The following is a 22,423-nucleotide window of genomic DNA, read 5'->3' as shown; positions in this document are numbered from 1 at the left end:
GAAGACGAAGAAGAAGAAGAAGAAGAAGAAGAAGAAGAAGAAGAAGAAGAAGAGACGATAAATATAAGCAGAAGACGATGATTTATTAAAAAATGTTCCAGTCAAAAGCTTCTATCTGAAAAACAAATACAAGAATCGTAAAAATATGCTTTTAGTCGGTGAGCTATAAAAATGAGACAGGAAGAAAAATAAAATAAGGATAAAATGACAGGATGCTGTCCAATATATTCATGCTTATTGTTTTATCTCTTTCAATCTCCTTGCTTCCCTCCACCTCTCCTTGTTTGCTTTTCTTTGTCAGCTCTTCCTTAGTTTTGTAACTTTTTGACATTTTCATTTTAATCTCTGTTTCACTCAAGGATCAAAATCCACTCATTTTTCAAAAAAAAATCTTTTTCTTCTTCTCCTTCTTCTTATTCTCCTCCTCCTCCTTATTTGTTCTTTATCTACTCCTTCTTATCTTAACCTTCTTCCCAATTCTCTCATTCTTATCACTCTTCATTCACTCTTCACTCATCATTCTCTCACTCTTATTTGGTAGAGAGTTAGTGGGGAGGATGTTTTTAATATTCTTTCCGAAGAATGGACATTGATATGTCCAAAGCTCCGCCAATTTATGTAGATGCATAACAATATGATTATTATCTATAGTTATTATATTACAGATTGCTTTTTCATATCATATACAGTTCAATAATTATTTTCTTAGTCTATATTATGTAAATTCATCCATAATTTTGCTGTATTGTAAGCTATTGTATATAAGTGTATAAGCCAGTATATATTGTAATCTACATAAATTAAGTACTCAATCAATCAATCAATCAATCTCTCCTTGTTTGCTTTTCTTTGTCTTTGACAAATCCTTCCTTAGTTTTGTAACTTTTTGGCATTTTCAACAAGTAGATAATCTCTGTTTCACTCGAGGATCAAAATCCACTCATTTTTCAGAAACATTCTAATTCTAAGTTCCTCGTCCTCCTTCGTCATCATCATCATCATCATCTTCTTCTTCTTCTTCTTCTTCTTCTTCCTCTTCTTCTTCTTTTTTTCCTTTTTCTTTTCCTCCACTTGTGTTCTTCATCTTTTCCAGTTTATCTTCATTTTCTTCTCTAGTATCTTATTCTTCTTGTTTTTGCATTTACTTTTTTTCGGTTCTTCCTTCAATTTTTTTTCTACTCCTTCTTCCTCTTCTTCTTATACTCCGTATGTATTTTATCTTCTCCTGTCTTCTGGTAGGTTCTTTCTTCTTCTCCTCCATCTTCTTTCTTTTTCTCATTCTGTGTTCTTCATCTTCTCCTTCTTATCTGCATCTTCTTCTTCTTCTTCTTCTTCTTATCAAATAAACATTCCACTTCTCGTCGGTTCTTCCTCCTCTTTCTTCTTCTTCTTCTTCTTCTTTTTGTTCTCCTCCTCCTTCTCTTCCTTATGTGTTCTTTATCTCTTCCAGTCTTTCTTCATCTTCTTCTCAGTTCTCTTATTCTTTTTCTTTTTTTACATAATCATTCAACTTCTTGTTGGTTCCTTCTCTTTCTTCTTCTTACTCTACTTCTTCATCTTTCCACTATTACAACTAATTCTTCTTCTTCTTCTAGTTTTTTTAATAAAAAATATACTTCTTGTCCTTTCTTCCTACTTCTTCTCTTTCTTCTCCTTTTTGTCTTTGAAAAAGAAGAAGAAAGTATTAGTAGAAGAGGAAAAGGAAGATGAAGATGAGAAAGAAGTGCAGGAGAAAAAGAAGAAAAAAAGAAGAAGAATAACAAGGAGAAGAAGAAAGTATTAGTAGAAGAGGAAGATGAAGATGAGAAAGTATTGCAGGCAAAAAGAAGAAGAAGAAAAAAGAGAAGAAAGAGAAGAATAAACAGAAGAGGAGGAGAAAGAAGAGGGAGAAGAAGAAGAAGAAGAAGAAGAAGAAGAGAAGAAGAAGAAGAAGAAGAAGTGGAAGCAGCACGAAGAGTAGGAGAAACGTGTGCCTACCGGTGGGTAGGTAAAAGTAAAACAAAAAGACGTAAATATGTTTGATTAGAGTGGCCTCCCTCCCTCCCTAACCAGTTCTCTGCTATTTGCTGGATAATCGTTATCCTTCTCATAATCATTTTCATTTTCTATCTTGGGGCTAAAATAATCGTGATTACTATTCTACTCTTCTTCTTTTTTTCCTTTTTCTTTTCTCCACTTGTGTTCTTCATCTTTTCAGTTATCTTCATTTTCTTCTCTAGTATCTTATTCTTCTTGTTTTTGCATTTACTTTTTTTCGGTTCTTCCTTCAATTTTTTTTCTACTCCTTCCTCTTCTTCTTATTCTCCGTATGTATTTTATCTTCTCCTGTCTTCTCGTAGGTTCTTTCTTCTCCTCCTCCATCTTCTTCTTCTCATCCTGTGTTCTTCATCTTCTCCTTCTTATCTGCATCTTCTTCTTCTTCTTATCAAATAAACATTCCACTTCTCGTCGGTTCTTCCTCCTCTTTCTTCTTCTTTTTGTTCTCCTCCTCCTTCTCTTCCTTATGTGTTCTTTATCTCTTCCAGTCTTTCTTCATCTTCTTCTCAGTTCTCTTATTCTTTTTCTTTTTTTACATAATCATTCAACTTCTTGTTGGTTCCTTCTCTTTCTTCTTCTTACTCTACTTCTTCTTTCCACTATTACAACTAATTCTTCTTCTTCTTCTAGTTTTTTTAATAAAAAATATACTTCTTGTCCTTTCTTCCTACTTCTTCTTCTTCTCCTCTTTCTTCTCCTTTTTGTCTTTGAAAAAGAAGAAGAAAGTATTAGTAGAAGAGGAAAAGGAAGATGAAGATGAGAAAGAAGTGCAGGAGAAAAAGAAGAAAAAAAGAAGAAGAATAACAAGGAGAAGAAGAAAGTATTAGTAGAAGAGGAAGATGAAGATGAGAAAGTATGCAGGCAAAAAGAAGAAGAAGAAGAAAAAAGAGAAGAAAGAGAAGAATAAACAGAAGAGGAGGAGAAAGAAGAGGGAGAAGAAGAAGAAGAAGAAGAAGAAGAAGAAGAAGAAGAAGAAGAAGAAGTGGAAGCAGCACGAAGAGTAGGAGAAACGTGTGCCTACCGGTGGGTAGGTAAAAGTAAAACAAAAAGACGTAAATATGTTTGATTAGAGTGGCCTCCCTCCCTCCCTAACCAGTTCTCTGCTATTTGCTGGATAATCGTTATCCTTCTCATAATCATTTTCATTTTCTATCTTGGGGCTAAAATAATCGTTATTACTATTCTACTCTTCTTCTTTTTCTCACTTCTTTATCCCCACCATAATGATCAAAATCATGATCATACTCAGTCTCATAATCGTCATTATTTTCTACTATTACAACTACTTCTTTTTCTTCTCCCTTCTTCTCCTTCTTCATTTTCACCATCTTGATCAACATCCTTAGTCCTCAGTTTCATAATCTTCATAATAAACATTATTTTCTACCATTACAACTACTTCTTCTTCTTCTTCTTCTTCTTCTTCTTCTTCTTCTTCTTCTTCTACTCCTACATCTCCTTCTTCTCAAATGACTGAGGGCGTTATTTGAACTATCCTCCATGAACTAGCTAGCCTTCCGACCATAATAATTTGTAGAATTTTTTTAATGACCGTGGAATGTCTAGGCATCATTTGCAAGGGCTGTACGAAATGTAGACAGTGAAATTACAGTACATCTATTGTCAGATTTATCCTTTTAGTGGCCCACACTTTAATCAAGGGTTAAAACAATCAAATTAAATCAGGTTTTATTCTTGAATGTTCACTTTGGATCTGAAAAAGGCTTTTGATAGAATATCTCAAAACAGATTGGAGCTTGAACTTGCAAAAAGAATACTGTACTTTAACATTTAAATTGAAAGAGATTATAAATATTACTCAAATATTAACTTTGGCTCTAAAAAAGACTTTGCACAAAGCTGGTTAATTTTAAATCAAGATTAATTCCACGAGAACCAATCAGAGAATCAGTCTCACCAAAAAGGGCCTTCTCCGATTGGTTCTCGTGAAATTAATCACGGTTAAAATTCAACCTGCTTTTGTGCAACCAGGCCTTTTGATAGAATATTCAACAACTTAATGGAGCCCACACTCTTACAAAGTACTAAAAACAAACAACAACACACTCATCTCTATCAAGAATGTTACACACAGAAAAAAACAACTCAAATTAAAATTCAAATCAACCTGATCCACTAAAAATACAAGAAGTAATAGTAGGTGTTCCCACAGGGTTGCATTCTGGGCCCCACAATGTTTTTAATTTTAAAATAATTGAGAAAAACGACGAAATTCAAATCAACCTGATCCACTAAAAATACAAGAAGTAATAGTAGGTGTTCCCACAGGGTTGCATTCTGGGTCCCACAATGTTTTTAATTTTAAAATAATTGAGAAAAACGACGAAATTCAAATCAACCTGATCCACTAAAAATACAAGAAGTATAGTAGGTGTTCCCACAGGGTTGCATTCTGGGCCCCACAATGTTTTTAATTTTAAAATAATTGAGAAAAACGACGAAATTCAAATCAACCTGATCCACTAAAAATACAAGAAGTAATAGTAGGTGTTCCCACAGGGTTGCATTCTGGGTCCCACAATGTTTTTAATTTTAAAATAATTGAGAAAAACGACGAAATTCAAATCAACCTGATCCACTAAAAATACAAGAAGTAATAGTAGGTGTTCCCACAGGGTTGCATTCTGGGTCCCACAATGTTTTTAAAAAACGACGAAATTCAAATCAACCTGATCCACTAAAAATACAAGAAGTAATAGTAGGTGTTCCACAGGGTTGCATTCTGGGTCCCACAATGTTTTTAATTTTAAAATAATTGAGAAAAACGACGAAATTCAAATCAACCTGATCCACTAAAAATACAAGAAGTAATAGTAGGTGTTCCCACAGGGTTGCATTCTGGGCCCCACAATGTTTTTAATTTTAAAATAATTGAGAAAAACGACGAAATTCAAATCAACTGATCCACTAAAAATACAAGAAGTAATAGTAGGTGTTCCCACAGGGTTGCATCTGGGTCCCACAATGTTTTTAATTTTAAAATAATTGAGAAAAACGACGAAATTCAAATCAACCTGATCCACTAAAAATACAAGAAGTAATAGTAGGTGTTCCCACAGGGTTGCATTCTGGGTCCCACAATGTTTTTATTTTAAAATAATTGAGAAAAACGACGAAATTCAAATCAACCTGATCCACTAAAAATACAAGAAGTAATAGTAGGTGTTCCCACAGGGTTGCATTCTGGGTCCACAATGTTTTTAATTTTAAAATAATTGAGAAAAACGACAAAATTCAAATCAACCTGATCCACTAAAAATACAAGAAGTAATAGTAGGTGTTCCCACAGGGTGCATTCTGGGTCCCACAATGTTTTTAATTTTAAAATAATTGAGAGAAAAACGACGAAATTCAAATCAACCTGATCCACTAAAAATACAAGAAGTAATAGTAGGTGTTCCCACAGGTTGCATTCTGGGTCCACAATGTTTTTAATTTAAAATAATTGAGAAAAACGACGAAATTCAAATCAACCTGATCCACTAAAAATACAAGAAGTAATAGTAGGTGTTCCCACAGGGTTGCATTCTGGGCCCCACAATGTTTTTAATTTTAAAATAATTGAGAAAAACGACGAAATTCAAATCAACCTGATCCACTAAAAATACAAGAAGTAATAGTAGGTGTTCCCACAGGGTTGCATTCTGGGTCCCACAATGTTTTTAATTTTAAAATAATTGAGAAAAACGACGAAATTCAAATCAACCTGATCCACTAAAAATACAAGAAGTAATAGTAGGTGTTCCCACAGGGTTGCATTCTGGGTCCCACAATGTTTTTAATTTTAAAATAATTGAGAAAAACGACGAAATTCAAATCAACCTGATCCACTAAAAATACAAGAAGTAATAGTAGGTGTTCCACAGGGTTGCATTCTGGGTCCCACAATGTTTTTAATTTTAAAATAATTGAGAAAAACGACGAAATTCAAATCAACCTGATCCACTAAAAATACAAGAAGTAATAGTAGGTGTTCCCACAGGGTTGCATTCTGGGCCCCACAATGTTTTTAATTTTAAAATAATGAGAAAAAACGACGAAATTCAAATCAACCTGATCCACTAAAAATACAAGAAGTAATAGTAGGTGTTCCCACAGGGTTGCATTCTGGGTCCCACAATGTTTTTAATTTTAAAATAATTGAGAAAAACGACGAAATTCAAATCAACCTGATCCACTAAAAATACAAGAAGTAATAGTAGGTGTTCCCACAGGGTTGCATTCTGGGCCCCACAATGTTTTTAATTTTAAAATAATTGAGAAAAACGACGAAATTCAAATCAACCTGATCCACTAAAAATACAAGAAGTAATAGTAGGTGTTCCCACAGGGTTGCATTCTGGGTCCCACAATTTTTTAATATTGAAATAATTGCGAAAAACGACAAAACAAATATCAATAACTGGTTGGAGAAGTTGAGACTGAGTAGAAGTAGTCAGAGAAGAGGGAGAAGAGTAGGAAGAAGAAGAAGAAGACAGGGAAAGAAGAAGAAGAAAGAGGAATGCATCCTGAGTTTCAGCCAAACCATCAGAGCTAATAGCTTGTTGGTTATTTCATCCATAGATATACCATCAAAGCAAACAACATCAGGTAGTTAACTATCTATATATATCTAACGTGCATCCAATTTCCTTCCTCCTCTTCTTCTTCATCATCATCATCTCTTCTTCTTCTTCTTCATCCTTCTGTTCTAATGGAACCAAGAACACAACAGGACCGACCATCATCAATTCTCTCTCTTCTCTCTCTCACTCTCTCACCCATATATCCTGTTTCTTTCCTTCTTTCTCATCCTCCTCCTCCACCACAAAGTCTTCTGCATCATCAATATTCGTTCTTTTTGCGGGTCTGTGTATAATAACAGGGCGGTCTGTGGCGGGTTGTACCCTGAGAGAGCGTTTTCTTCTTCTCGTACTTCTTCTTCTTCTTCTTCTTCTTCTTCTTCAGCGGCTTGAGACCGTCTGCTCCGCACAGAAAATCATCATCATCAAGACAGGGCGAATAACTAACAACTGAGGACTGCTTTTAGTTTGTTCGTCTTCTTCTTTTTTCCTCTCTATTTGTGCCGCTATTCATTTTGTTTTCTACCTTCTCCTCCTTCCACTCATCATCCTCCTCTTCCTCCTCCTCACCACGGTCCACCTTAATCCTTAATCATGGTGTGTCATCAAGCTGCATTTGTTCTTTATCTTCCCACTACTACTCCGTCATTTGGTAGAGAGTTAGTGGGGAGGATATATTGAATATTGTTTCCGAAGAATGGACATTGATAGGTCCAAAGCTCCGCCAATTTATGTAGATGCATAACAATTTAATTATTATCTATAGTTATTATATTACAAATGCTTTTTCATATCATATACAGTTCAATAATTATTTTCTTAGTCTATATTATGTAAATTCATCTATAATTTTGCTGTATTGTAAGCTATTGTATATAAGTGTATAAGCCAGTATATATTGTAATCTACATGAATAAAGTACTCAATCAATCAATCTCTCTATCTCTCTCTTAGAGAGAGGGAGTTTGGTAGAGAGTTAGTGGGGAGGATATTTTGAATATTCTTTCCGAAGAATGGACATTGATATGTCCAAAGCTCCGCCAATTATGTAGATGCATAACAATATAATTATCCATAGTTATTATATTACAAATTACTTTTTCATATAATATACAGTTCAATAATTATTTTCTTAGTCTATATTATGTAAATTCATCTATAATTTTGCTGTATTGTAAGCTATGTATATAAGTGTATAAGCCAGTATATATTGTAATCTACATAAATAAAGTACTCAATCAATCAATCAAACATTCACTGATCCTACTGGTGATTAAAGCTGTAGTGTCGTCCGCAAAAAGAGAGTTCGAAATTGACGTGACTCTCGATGTCATTAACATAGACCAGGTATAAGAGGGGACCCAATATTGAACCCTGCGGTACTCCCTGAGACATAGGTAGCCAAGAAGAGCTGCATCAGACGACACCGTGGAAACTGCATGGTCGGATCAGCGACCACATAGTAGAATAGACGGAGCATGCAGGCAGACTTTAGAAGCCAGCTCTAGCGCCAATACCCAACCATGATGGCGGCGGACTTGTACTATGTGGTCGCTGGGTCGGATGAACCGCTAGCCGGATTGGAGAGGTTTTATTTAAAAGTAATTAGCCTTGTATACTGCACTTGTACATTGTGTAGTTGGTTCAGTAATGAATTGAGAGGCGTCATCTTTATAACTCAGAATGGGCAAAGGCGCTTTGAAGCTATTTTTAGACAGAGTAGTATACAACGCGTATGCGAGTGTTTGCGCGTATGCACGTCACTACACTGAGTTTCACATACGAACTGTCAGAATCTACAGGAGAAGCTATTACAAGAAGTAATAGTAGGTGTTCCCACAGGGTTGCATTCTGGGTCCCACAATTTTTTAATATTGAAATAATTGCGAAAAACGACAAAACAAATATCAATAACTGGTTGGAGAAGTTGAGACTGAGTAGAAGTAGTCAGAGAAGAGGGAGAAGAGTAGGAAGAAGAAGAAGAAGAAGAAGAAGAAGAAGAAAGAGGAATGCATCCTGAGTTTCAGCCAAACCATCAGAGCTAATAGCTTGTTGGTTATTTCATCCATAGATATACCATCAAAGCAAACAACATCAGGTAGTTAACTATCTATATATATCTAACGTGCATCCAATTTCCTTCCCTCCTCTTCTTCTTCATCATCATCATCTTCTTCTTCTTCTTCTTCATCCTTCTGTTCTAATGGAACCAAGAACACAACAGGACCGACCATCATCAATTCTCTCTCTTCTCTCTCTCACTCTCTCACCCATATATCCTGTTTCTTTCCTTCTTTCTCATCCTCCTCCTCCACCACAAAGTCTTCTGCATCATCAATATTCGTTCTTTTTGCGGGTCTGTGTATAATAACAGGGCGGTCTGTGGCGGGTTGTACCCTGAGAGAGCGTTTTCTTCTTCTCGTACTTCTTCTTCTTCTTCTTCTTCTTCTCAGCGGCTTGAGACCGTCTGCTCCGCACAGAAAATCATCATCATCAAGACAGGGCGAATAACTAACAACTGAGGACTGCTTTTAGTTTGTTCGTCTTCTTCTTTTTTCCTCTCTATTTGTGCCGCTATTTCATTTTGTTTTCTACCTTCTCCTCCTTCCACTCATCATCCTCCTCTTCCTCCTCCTCACCACGGTCCACCTTAATCCTTAATCATGGTGTGTTCATCAAGCTGCATTTGTTCTTTATCTTCCCACTACTACTCCGTCATTTGGTAGAGAGTTAGTGGGGAGGATATATTGAATATTGTTTCCGAAGAATGGACATTGATAGGTCCAAAGCTCCGCCAATTTATGTAGATGCATAACAATTTAATTATTATCTATAGTTATTATATTACAAATTGCTTTTTCATATCATATACAGTTCAATAATTATTTTCTTAGTCTATATTATGTAAATTCATCTATAATTTTGCTGTATTGTAAGCTATTGTATATAAGTGTATAAGCCAGTATATATTGTAATCTACATGAATAAAGTACTCAATCAATCAATCTCTCTATTTTGGTAGAGAGTTAGTGGGGAGGATATATTGAATATTCTTTCCGAAGAATGGACATTGATATGTCCAAAGCTCCGCCAATTTATGTAGATGCATAACAATATAATTATCCATAGTTATTATATTACAAATTACTTTTTCATATAATATACAGTTCAATAATTATTTTCTTAGTCTATATTATGTAAATTCATCTATAATTTTGCTGTATTGTAAGCTATTGTATATAAGTGTATAAGCCAGTATATATTGTAATCTACATAAATAAAGTACTCAATCAATCAATCAAACATTCACTGATCCTACTGGTGATTAAAGCTGTAGTGTCGTCCGCAAAAAGAGAGTTCGAAATTGACGTGACTCTCGATGTCATTAACATAGACCAGGTATAAGAGGGGACCCAATATTGAACCCTGCGGTACTCCCTGAGACATAGGTAGCCAAGAAGAGCTGCATCAGACGACACCGTGGAAACTGCATGGTCGGATCAGCGACCACATAGTAGAATAGACGGAGCATGCAGGCAGACTTTAGAAGCCAGCTCTAGCGCCATACCCAACCATGATGGCGGCGGACTTGTACTATGTGGTCGCTGGGTCGGATGAACCGCTAGCCGGATTGGAGAGGTTTTATTTAAAAGTAATTAGCCTTGTATACTGCACTTGTACATTGTGTAGTTGGTTCAGTAATGAATTGAGAGGCGTCATCTTTATAACTCAGAATGGGCAAAGGCGCTTTGAAGCTATTTTTAGACAGAGTAGTATACAACGCGTATGCGAGTGTTTGCGCGTATGCACGTCACTACACTGAGTTTCACATACGAACTGTCAGAATCTACACGGAGAAGCTATTACAAGATTATTTTTGTAAAATGACTTGAAGTATTAGTTATTTAGGATAGAAATATTCTAAACTGATCGTTAATCCTAGTACTATAGTAAGGTCCACGTTATAATGACAGTGGATAAAGATAGAAAAATAGCGATGCCGATTCTATGAATTAATTAATTATTTTTTCCTACAGTTACGTTGAAATAGTATATTTCGCACCTAGAGCAGAAAATGAGATTTTTCCAGCTCGAAATCGGTTTTCAAGTCCGAGGCCGTAGGCCGAGGACTAGAAAAGATTGAGAGCTGGAAAAACATTTTTGCCCGTGGTGCGAACGATATTTTTCGCCACACTACAGGTATTGCTGACAAAATAAATAAAGAATACAAAATAAAGAATACTCGTTAAGCTATCGTACCTATCTCTTGATTTTAGTGGTAGAAGATTTGCAGTCAGGATTTCAGATTCTTTTAAAATTTCACTTGGAATACCACAGTCATCTTCAAGCATTTTTGAAAATTCGGAATTCACTAATCAACAATAAATAATTGAATAAAACTGGTTGCGACGCGAATTAGTTTGATTCGAAACTGGAACTAAAATCATGGCGACTTCAGCTTATTATGAAAGTGGACACTCGCCCGATCTAGCGGATGACTTATTAATAATAATTAGCGCGTTGTTTCCAGCCATAAGCGGCCGGAAAGAGACAACTTTCTGGCCTAGCCCGGAAAAGAAACCCTTTTCTGACGTCGTCTGCAAACAAGGTCTTTCAGATCTACGTAGGGACTGGAAAACAGCTGCTTTCTGTGCAGTGTGGCGAAAAGTGGCCATTGCTGCACTGATTACAGAACGCAAAGAATCACTTTTCCGCTCTAGTGCGGGAGAAATTTTTCTGCACTCCAGATTTGCAACATGGCAACGCAAAATACTTAGTAGGTTATATGGAGCAACAGTGCAGCAAAATCAAAATGAAGTTGGTAACAGTGACTGCTGTGGCTGCTATAGTGAGCAGAGGTGCAACCAAGCACAACGCGCTAATTATTACTATTATATATTATAACCAAGGACAACGAGGTCTTTAGGATTTTAGGATTAAGGTTTTTATCAATAATAAAATTACACAGAAAAACATTTGATGCATTTCAGGCAATTTTACCCATAATTACCCACTTTTCATATTCAATGGTAACTGTAGGAAAAACTTAATGTGAAATATGTGCGCAAAGTTCCTCTGCTGCACTCAAGAAACCATTCCGCCCTCGCCTACGGCTCAGGCGTAAACGTTTCTTTCGGTGCAGCAAACTGTCACTTTGCGCAACAAATAACTATTTCTACACTGTCAAAAACATAATTGGCATCGTTGTGGACCTAGAAATGGATAGTACCACCGGCTTTGTCGAATGATAGACTAGGATATCAAAACCAAAGTTGATCAAATACTGTCATTATAACGTGGACCTCACTATAGCATAGAGAAACAATAGCATAAGTAGATATCCCATGGTATAGGGCGTTTATGTCGCAACTTTTACTGTTATCTCAAGCTGATAGTCCACGTAGTTCTTTCCTGTGAAGCATTATGACACACGTAGTCTCTCATATTGTGCCGTTCATACACTCTTACCCGGTAAAAACAGTAAAAATCGACAATAATCGACAGTAATCGGCTTGAGATAACAGTAAAAGTTGCAACATAAACGCCCTATACCATGGGATATCTACTTATGCTATTGTTTCTCTATGGTAGTATACAACGCGTACGCCAGTGATTGCGCGTATGCACGTCACTACACTGAGTTTCACATTGAAACTGTCAACTTTGATTGAATAGCAATCATCACTGATATTCACAAGGAATTCTGACAGTAAAATTACATCTAACTACAGGTCCACGTTATAATGGCAGTGTTTGATTAGCAATGGTATAGCTATCCTTGTCTATCATTCAACAAAGCGGATAGCGCTATCTCTCTCTCACTAATAATATTCTTTCCGAAGAATGGACATTGATATGTCCAAAGCTCCGCCAATTTATGTAGATGCATAACAATACAATTATCTATACTTATTATATTACAAATTGCTTTTTCATATCATATACAGCTCAATAATTATTTTCGTAGTCTATATTATGTAAATTTATCTATAATTTTGCTGTATTGTAAGCTATTGTATATAAGTGTATAAGCCAGTATATATTGTAATCTACATAAATAAAGTACTCAATCAATCAATCAATCACTTTGCTCTGTTGCTAGTTCGTCTTTAACAATGTAGAATCAATAATTAACTAACAAAATATTTCATATTAATTATGAAATTATTGAGAATATAAGTTCTTACTTAAGAAAATATAATTGATTATTTAAAACGAGAATGAACAGTTAATAATATACATCAATAAACCTGTACGGTATCAGCTACCGTCTATAGAAGGCATTGACAAGACAGAGGATCGGCAACGTTGTTCTCCTATCTTTCTCCACTGCCATTATAACGTGGACCTCACTATAGCTGTTTACCCTGTTGTCAATATTTGCAGTAGCAGAAGTCTTCGGGGTGATTTACAGCATTCTATTTGAATTTGGTATTGCTATCCTTGTCTATCATTCAACAGAGCGGATAGTGCTATCTCTCTCTCTCGCTTTGCTCTGTTGCTAGTTCGTCTTTAACAATGTAGAATTAATAATTAACTAACAAAATATTTCATATCAATTATGAAATTATTGGAGAATATAATTTCTTGTTTAATAAAATATAATTGATTATTTTTAACGAGGATGAACAGTTAATAATATACATCAATAAACCTGTACGGTATCAGCTACCGTCTATAGAAGGCATTGACAAGACAGAGGATCGGCAACGTTGTTCCACTATCTTTCTCCACTGCCATTATAACGTGGACCTCTCTATAGCTGTTTACCCTGTTGTCAATATTTGCAGTAGCAGAAGTCTTCGGGGTGATTTACAGCATTCAATTTGAATTTGGTATTGCTATCCTTGTCTATCATTCAACAGAGCGGATAGCGTTATCTCTTTCTCGCTTTGCTCTGTTCCCAGATCGTCTTTTAACAATGTAGAATCACTGATCAACTAACAAAATATTTCATATTAATTATGAAAATTCATTATGAAATTATTGGAGAATATAATTTCTTGTTTAATAAAATATAATTGATTATTTTTAACGAGGATGAACAGTTAATATTACATCAATAAACCTGTATTAGCTACCGTCTATAGAAGGCATTGACAAGACAGAGGATCGGCAACGTTGTTCTCCTATCTTTCTCCACTGCCATTATAACGTGGACCTCACTATAGCTGTTTACCCTGTTGTCAATATTTGCAGTAGCAGAAGTCTTCGGGGTGATTTACAGCATTCAATTTGAAATTGGTATTGCTGCCAATTATAACTCATCAATGAATAAATAGTTGTTAATAGAGAGACTACGCTTGAAGTGTGAGCTAATACTTTCACCACACTGTCTCTGTACAAAACTATAGATATGGATATAAGGGTGTTTCCTTGAATATAAACAGTTAGCAAACTGTCTTTCAATATTGATATACATATTATAAGAGTATGATTATATCAATGTGTAAATATCAAGCCAATTATATGGATTTTCATCTACATATAATTTACTAGCCGTCAGGCTCGCTTCGCTCGCCATATCCGTCTAGCCAGGGGGCTCCGACTGGATCGTCCAAGAATGAGATCAGCAGGCTCGCTTCGCTCGCCTGCATTTTTTCATTTTTATCATATTATATTAGGACAATCCAGTCGGGGGTCCAGACTAAACGTCTGGCTAAACAGATATGGCGAGCGAAGCGAGCCTGACGGCTAGTAATATAATATTCCCAGGATTGAAGTAGCAGTGCCCAATCAATTTTCCGCGATAAATGCATTTAAATCTTCAACTTGGTGCCAACCTAACAAAATCAACTCAACTTAATGCCAACCTGACAAAATTATTAATTTAGTTGCCAGTTAACAACTGTTTCGAAGAGGTACTGTATCTAGATTATAGTTCTATAGTAACATATGATATGGAAATTTCAATTATAATTAAGAGATTGGGAGAAGAAGAATATACATGCTAAAAGACGAACTTTAAACCCTTAAAAACAACCCTTAGAGTTGAAATATTGCCAAAAGATTTCTTATTGCCCCTCTAAAGGGCCAACTGAACATACCTACCAAATTTGAACATTTTTGGTCCGGTAGATTTTCAGTTATGCGAGTGAGTGAGTGAGTGAGTGAGTCAGTTAGTCAGTGAGTGAGTGCCATTTCGGTTTTATATATATAGATATTTGAATGAATATATCAAGAAAGTCATGAAGATATAACTGATTTTCAATACAGATATAAGAGTACGATCCATTTAATATACAAATATCGTGCCAATTATATGAATACGCGTATCAATGTAGCCTATATCCGAAGATACTGTATCAAGATAGTAATGAAAATACGATAGTGATGAAGATATAACTGTCTCTCAATAAAGATAAAAGGGTATGCTATGATTCTTCGAATAACATCTACAAATATCATGCCAATTATAAGAATTTGCAACTACATATTATAGTCTATACATTTGAATGAAGATATCACATAAATATATGAATTCAAATAGTTATAAGGATCGCCTGTACAGTATTTATAGATGGAAATTGATGATTATTCAAATGATGATTAACCTATAGTAAATTTATCGTCTGTAAAGTATTTTTTTAGATGAATATGGCTGATTATTCAAATGCCAATTAACAGTTTATGCTACAGTATTTCAATACTGATAAGTAGTAATATGATACAGGTCTAGAATATAGACCTAAATTTAGATATGAGTATCTACTTTCAATACAGATTATTCATCTATCTATTATAATATATAATAAAGGAAAGATTTGGCTTTTACACGTAGGGGATAGGAAATACACGAATGACGCATCATCACGTCTCAACTACTCAACTCATTAACCTGGAACTTTGCATTTTAGATTCTTAATTTACCGAGTATGGCTTTAGGACTATTTTCAATTCTTCAAGATTTCAGTAGGAAAGGAATCACAGCTATCTAATATAAAAGAGGAAACTGGCAACAATGGTGTCCTATCATTTCCACTGACTTTATAACGCTAATCTCACTATAGGCTTCTACATGGATAAAAACAGAGATGATGATGTCCACATCAGTCCTAGACTTGTGCTTGTATGACGAGCGGGAAGATGAGGAATGAATGGGCCTACTAACTTACAGTAGTTTTAGGTGTATTTCGAACCAAGGGAAGTGATTTTGAATCTTGTAACAACTATCAACACAGAAAGAAACCCTTCCATATGCTTTTACCCCGTGCTGGAGTAGTTAGTGGAGCTGGCCTAGAGCAGCCACCCTTCCAACGGGAGTACCGAAGGGACGTCACTTAACTATATTACCTACACCTGTATAGATGAGACATTTTACTTATTGCTGGATCAAGTAATTATTGCGTCAACTAAAATAACTTGATTTTACAATTTTCTATGAATACTGCGTTTCTATATTGTGTATTAATAAAAGGTTTGCATTTAATAAGAGTTTCAATTACTAGGGCCAGGTTGCACAAAAGCCGGATAAATTTTTATCATGATTAATTTCATTTGAACCAATCAGAGAAGCCTTTCAACCGACTTTTGTGCAACCGGCACTAACTATTTTTATTTAATTACTGTTTCATGGGTATGGAACAGTATCTGTTTAGCTGAGGGTGATGCCCATCTAATCTCGAGGCTTGTGCGTAGGTAATGAGACGGAAGTTTTAAAAATAAATTCAATTTATCATTGACCCAATTTTACACAAAATTCATTGATTGCTATGATGTTGAGACAAACATGCAGAGTTGCAACCCCCAAATTTTTATACTGGTCCAAAAAGATGATCAATTTTTCTTCCACTTCATAAATTTGTGTCCAATATCGGATAGTATAATAATTTTCAATTTGAGACTGGTTTGTCTAAATCTAAATAGTCTAATCAATATTAGGCTCAGTCAAGTTTTTACTCCATAGTATTTATATTGTTTAATATAAAGTGAAAGTGTAAATTTTTGATGAGAAAACTTGAATAAGCCAACACATCTATTATATTGATAATGGAAGAATTGGCTTATACACGTAGTGGATAGGAAATTCATGAATGACGCATCATCACGTCTCAACTACTCAACTCATTAACTTGAAAATTTGCATATAGATTCTCAATTCACCGAGGATGGTTATAGGCATATTTTAGATTCTTCAAGATTTCAGTACGTCAATTTTTCAGTTTGTCAAGTTTTCAATTAGCCCTTGTGGAGCACGGGTTATCTGCTAGAAGTAACATATAAACTTGAGTGTAAATAGGAAATGACATTGGGTAATACGGCAAGGCAGAACATCCAAAAGGATCTCTTTGCCGATAAAAGCCATATCAATAAATAAATAGTATTTAATATTAACTATAATTATTGTTTTGTACAATAAATGAATTAATAGAATGAATGAATAAATCCTTACCTTCATCAATTCCAAACGTTTTGCCCTTATCCATATCCAAGGATCCGAAGACATCACCCCTTTCCATTCTCAACAAAAGTTAGCAAACAACAGCTAACAAAAAGTAACACAAAATGTTGAAAAGACGCCATATTTGTAACAGTTTTGTTAAAATTACAAACTACATCAAATCAAAACACTGTAAAACTATCTAGGTTACAAACTATTCTCAAGTACATAACCACAAAATTTCACCGTGAGACACGTTTCTGAGCCACGCACATAATCGAAATCTAACTGAATTTGTAGGTAAACTACTGTTTTGTAGATTTACTAGAGGTACACTAAACAAATTTGATAGAAATGATCAAATTTGTAAATTGGAGCACAACACGAAATAAATACACCCTACCTACAAGACGTCTGAGACACGACTGAAAAACTTTCTTGTTCCGACAGGAAGGAGAGCCAAAATCCACGAGGCAGCCTTGCATAAAGATCTGCTCACCGTGATACATACCAATGTTCCGTATCTTCTCTATGATACAAAACAAATTACTGGAATGGAGTGAAAAATTTAGTTTTAAGACTCGAATTAATGTAACATTTTCGATGTACTTCAGTTTATAAGCTCTGCTTATAGTGAGGTCCACGTTATAATGGCAGTGGAAAGAGATAGGTGAGCAGTGTTGCCGAATCTCTGCCTTGCCACTGCCTTCTATAGAGGGTAGCTGATACCGGTATATCTCATGATGTAATATTAACTAACTGCACATCCTTGTTTAAAATAATCAATTATATTTCAATCGTCAAGATAAAATATTTTTCACTGATAATAAGTTTTTATAATTAAGATTGAATATTTTGTTAATCATTTATACTTCTACATTGTTAAAAGCCAATTTGGCAACGTTGCAGAAGGATAACGCTATCTGTTTTGTGGAATGATAGACAAGGATAACAACACCAATGTCGATCAAATAGGTACTGTCATAACGTCGACCTCACTATAAGGCTTTTTGTGCCGGTTGCACAAAAGCCGGTTAAATTTTAATCATTAATCTCACGAGAGCCAATCAGAAAAGCTGTCTTTTCAGAGTACCTGTGACGTATCATCACGTCTGAACTACTGGACTGATAAACTTGAAATTTTACATATAGATTCTTAATTAACCGAGGACCTTTTTCAATTCTTCAAGATTTTATTACGTCAAGTTTTCAGTTAGTAATGTTTTAAAATAGATCCTTGCGGAGCACGGGCTTCCTGCTAGTCTTAAATAAGGATTTCCTTTTTTGACCGAGCGAAGTGAGGTCTAAGATTCAAGTCGACGGTTTGGCATTTCTCTTAATGTTTAAATGTTTGAATGTTTAAATATTTATATATATGTTTATATGTTGCGCATTTACGGCGAAACGCGGTAATAGATTTTCATGAAATTTGACAGGTATGTTCCTTTTTTAATTGCGCGTCGACGTATATACAAGGTTTTTGGAAATTTTGCATTTCATGAATAATATAAAAGGAAAAAGGAGCCTCCTTCATACGCCAATATTAGAGTAAAAATCAGACTATAGAATTATTCATCATAAATCAGCTGACAAGTGATTACACAGATGTGTGGAGAAGCCAGTCTATTGCTGTATTTCCATAAGGTCTATAGTTTCAATCAGGTACTTGTGGAAGAGAATACTGCGTGAGGTCTACTGTTCACAGAACTACTAGTCTAAGGATTCCCTTTTCATTACATTTCAATCCGAATTCCTGCATGTTCCTTCTGTATCAATTACTACTTGCAACATTATCCAAAACTTCTGTATCATCCAACTTGCAACGCTATCCGTTCCGTATCATGCAGCGAGCTTCCTGTCTATACCAACACAACGTGTGCCTCAGACCAGGCGCCACCTTTAAAATAATCAGGTTCTCGGAAATATTCAGGTCAGGCTTGAGGCTTCGGCTCCTTTTTGACTGTGAAACGGAGAAAAAGAAACCATTTTATCTCCTCCATTTATCTTTTCTTCTGTCCGTTTTTTATCCGCCAATCAAGTCGATAAACGAAGAGAGAGAGAGAGAGAGAGCGAAAACGAAAACGTCGTCGGATATTTTCAGTGGTAGATCAATGAATGTCTGGAGGTTTTTGCGGGAGATAAATTAGGAATAAATTTATTGTCTAAATAAATAAACAAAAATGAACTCTGGTGAAATTCATTGGTTGAATAGATAAATACATATTGATTGTTATTCATAAGGAATGCAGATATCTTGTCGTGGATATCTTTTTTTTCAATCTCTTTGTAGTGTAGAGGATTAATGGATTTTTCATTGAAAACTAGGACCACAGAGTGGAGAACACTATGGTTTATTTATTCCATGCCAGGACCTAACCCGTGCTCCGCAAGGATCTTATTAAAAACTTGACGAGCTGATACTAGACCTACTGAAATCTTAAAGAATTTGAAATAGGCCTATAACCATCCTCCGTGAATTAAGAATCTATACGCAAAATTTCAAGTAAATCAGTTGAGTAGTTGAGACGTGATGATGCGTCATTCGTGAATTTCCTATCCCCTACGTGTATAAGCAAGTTGTTTCCTTTATTATAGTATAGACTAGTAGTTCTGTGAACAGTAGACCTCACGCAGTTTTCTCATCCACAAGTGTCTGATGTCACCTGTTCTAGTTGATTCAGTTGAATCATAATCTACTCTTAAAAACTGTTATTTGTTTTCTCCAAGATCAAAAACTCACTTATGTTAATAAACTCAGTCCACGTTTGAGTTTGTATATCATATGACAATTTATCCAGTTCCGTGATAATCTTTCCATCTGATGAAAATATTTCTCAACTATTTTAAAATAAATTTTTTTCAATCAAGAATATTATAATTTCTTCGGCATTATTCAGTTCATTTAATCATTTTCTGTATAGTTGAGAAGTTGATATTGTGGTAATTATTCATATTGAATGAAAAAGACTGAGAAATTGTCAAAAAACCACAAATTTAAATACCTAAGCCTGTAAATCTGTGGTTTTTGACAATTTCTCAGTCTTTTTCATTCAACATTAGATCAATTTTAATTTTATTTTCAATTACCTATTGAATTTGTTTTTCAAATGTGAGAATATTGATACTGATGGGCACGCATCATAAAAAAATATTGAAGCCCTACCTTATAGAAATAGACACGGCCAGACATCTGTGTAATGCATGCAATGAATAATCCACTTGTCAGCTGATTGATTATGAATAATTCTATAGTCTGATTGATCCTATCTTCAAGGTAGATGATATATATAGTTATATCAGAGTATGGAGGAATTCATTTCTTTTCATATTATCTTTAAAATGCGAAATTTCGAAAAACCTTGTGTATACATCGACGCGCAGTTGAAAAAGGAATATTCCTGCCAAATCTCATTGAATTCTATCAACGCGTTTGGCCGTAATCGCGTCACATACAGACAGACAAAAGCAAAATCGAGTTGGAACATAGACCTCACTACGTTCGGTCAATTAATTTGAACAAAGGTAGCTCATAGAAGTGAAGTGATTTTTGACCGAGCGAAGTGAGGTCTAAGATTCAAGTCGACGGTTTGGCATTTCTCTTAATGTTTGAATGTTTATATGTTTTTATGTTGCGCATTTACGGCGAAACGCGGTAATAGATTTTCATGAAATTTGACAGGTATGTGTCTTTATAAATTGCGCGTCGACGTATATACAAGGTTTTTGGAAATTTTGCATTTCAAGGATAATATAAAAGGAAAAAGGAGCCTCCTTCAAACGCCAAAATCAGACTATAGAATTCATCATAAATCAGCTGTCTAGTGGACTATAATACTACCCGTTCAAAAACATCGAACATCTTGAAAATGTATCTTTCCATCAACGTTAGTAGACAGTTGACTATAATACTACCCGTTCAAAAACATCGAACATCTTGAAAATTGTATCTTTCCTTCAACGTTGTAGACAGTTGCAGCCAGACCTGATAACAGCGCTCACACTCACATTCCGGGACGACACGTCACGGTACGATAGGACAGAAAGCTCTATATTTATTTAGGATTCTTTCTACACATTTCAAATTGGTAAATTATTTATTAATTTTTGAGAAAACATAACAACAGGTCAATGTAACTTACTGAGCACGTGGTCTACTGTTTACAGAACTACTAGTATTCTAGAAACTGTATGCATTATAGAATACATCTATATTGAGGTCCACGTTATAATGACAGTATTTGATCAACTTTGGTTTTGCTATCCTTGTCTATCATTCGACAAAGCCGGTGGTACTATCCTTTTCTAGGTCCACAACGGTACCAATTATGTTTTTGACAGTGTAGAAATATGATTAATTAATGATTGATTGATTGATTGATTGAGTACTTTATTTATGTAGATTACAATATATACTGGCTTATACACTTGTATACAATAGCTTACAATACAGCAAAGTTATAGATGAATTTACATAATATAGACTAAGAAAATAACTATTGAACTGTATATTATATGAAAAAGCAATTTGATATATAATAACTATAGATAATAATCATATTGTTATGCATCTACATAAATTGGCGGAGCTTTGGACATATCAATGTCCATTCTTTGGGAAGAATATTAAAAATATCCTCCCCACTAACTCTCTACCAAAAAATGCAGAGCAGAGAATCGGCATCGCTATTCTTCTATCTTTATCCACTGTCATTATAACGTGGACCTCGCTATAGGTACATTGGTCTATAGTCTACTATTATAGACTCCTAGACCTGGCGCCTAGACGGTCTAGGAGTCTATACGGTATATTAAAGCCAGGATATGTGAACAATAGATGAAAGGATGGATATATCTACTTTCAGTTCACTGTTATTGTCTAGTTGCTGAATGGTAACACAAAAGAGAAAAGCATAATAGAAGAAGAGAGAAAAGATAAGAGAGTCTGGGTTTGAAGTGGGCATAGTTCGAGAGAGAGAGAGAGAGTGAATGAGGGATAGAGAGGGAGTGAGGGAATGTTGAGGCTTGTGACATGTTTAGTTTGAAATGATGAAGATGGACTTCCAAACAAGATAATGAACTACTGATACCCGTGCTTTTAGAAGCTTTTCAGTGTCTTTTCTACTTCCTCTTCTTCTTTTTCTTCTTCTTTTTCTTCTTCTTCTTCTTCTTCTTCTTCTTCTCCTCCTTCTTCTTCTCATCTGTCACCTCCTACACCACCTAATCTTCCTCTTCCTCGTCATCCTTTTTCATCCAATTTTTCTCCTTCACCATACAAATTCCTTTTCATTCTTTTTTTCTTCTTCTTCTTCTTCTCATTCTTTTTTTTTCTTCTTCTTCTTCTCATACTCTTTCTCTTCTTTCACCTCCTACACCACCTAATCTTCCTCTTCCTCATCATCCTTTTTCATCCAATGTTTCTCCT

General features: G+C 35.1%; 1 protein-coding gene across 1 annotated transcript in view; it reads right to left on the bottom strand.

The window, feature by feature from the left end:
* Window positions 1–17,422, bottom strand: part of LOC111044760 — a 42,705-nt gene extending 25,283 nt beyond the window's left edge. Inside the window, exon 1 of the mRNA XM_022329978.2 lies at window positions 17,014–17,422. Within this exon, the coding sequence (XP_022185670.2) occupies window positions 17,014–17,080 (67 nt within the window). The 5' untranslated portion in view covers window positions 17,081–17,422. The remainder of the gene's footprint in view (window positions 1–17,013) is intronic.
* Between the last annotated feature and the right edge of the window lie 5,001 nt (window positions 17,423–22,423).

Source organism: Nilaparvata lugens, chromosome 14 (assembly GCF_014356525.2).
Source record: "Nilaparvata lugens isolate BPH chromosome 14, ASM1435652v1, whole genome shotgun sequence".
In the NCBI taxonomy this organism is placed as follows: Eukaryota; Metazoa; Arthropoda; class Insecta; order Hemiptera; family Delphacidae; genus Nilaparvata; species Nilaparvata lugens.
The sequence above is the reverse complement of the archived record's forward strand: the minus strand, read 5'-3'. Positions and strand labels throughout refer to the sequence as shown.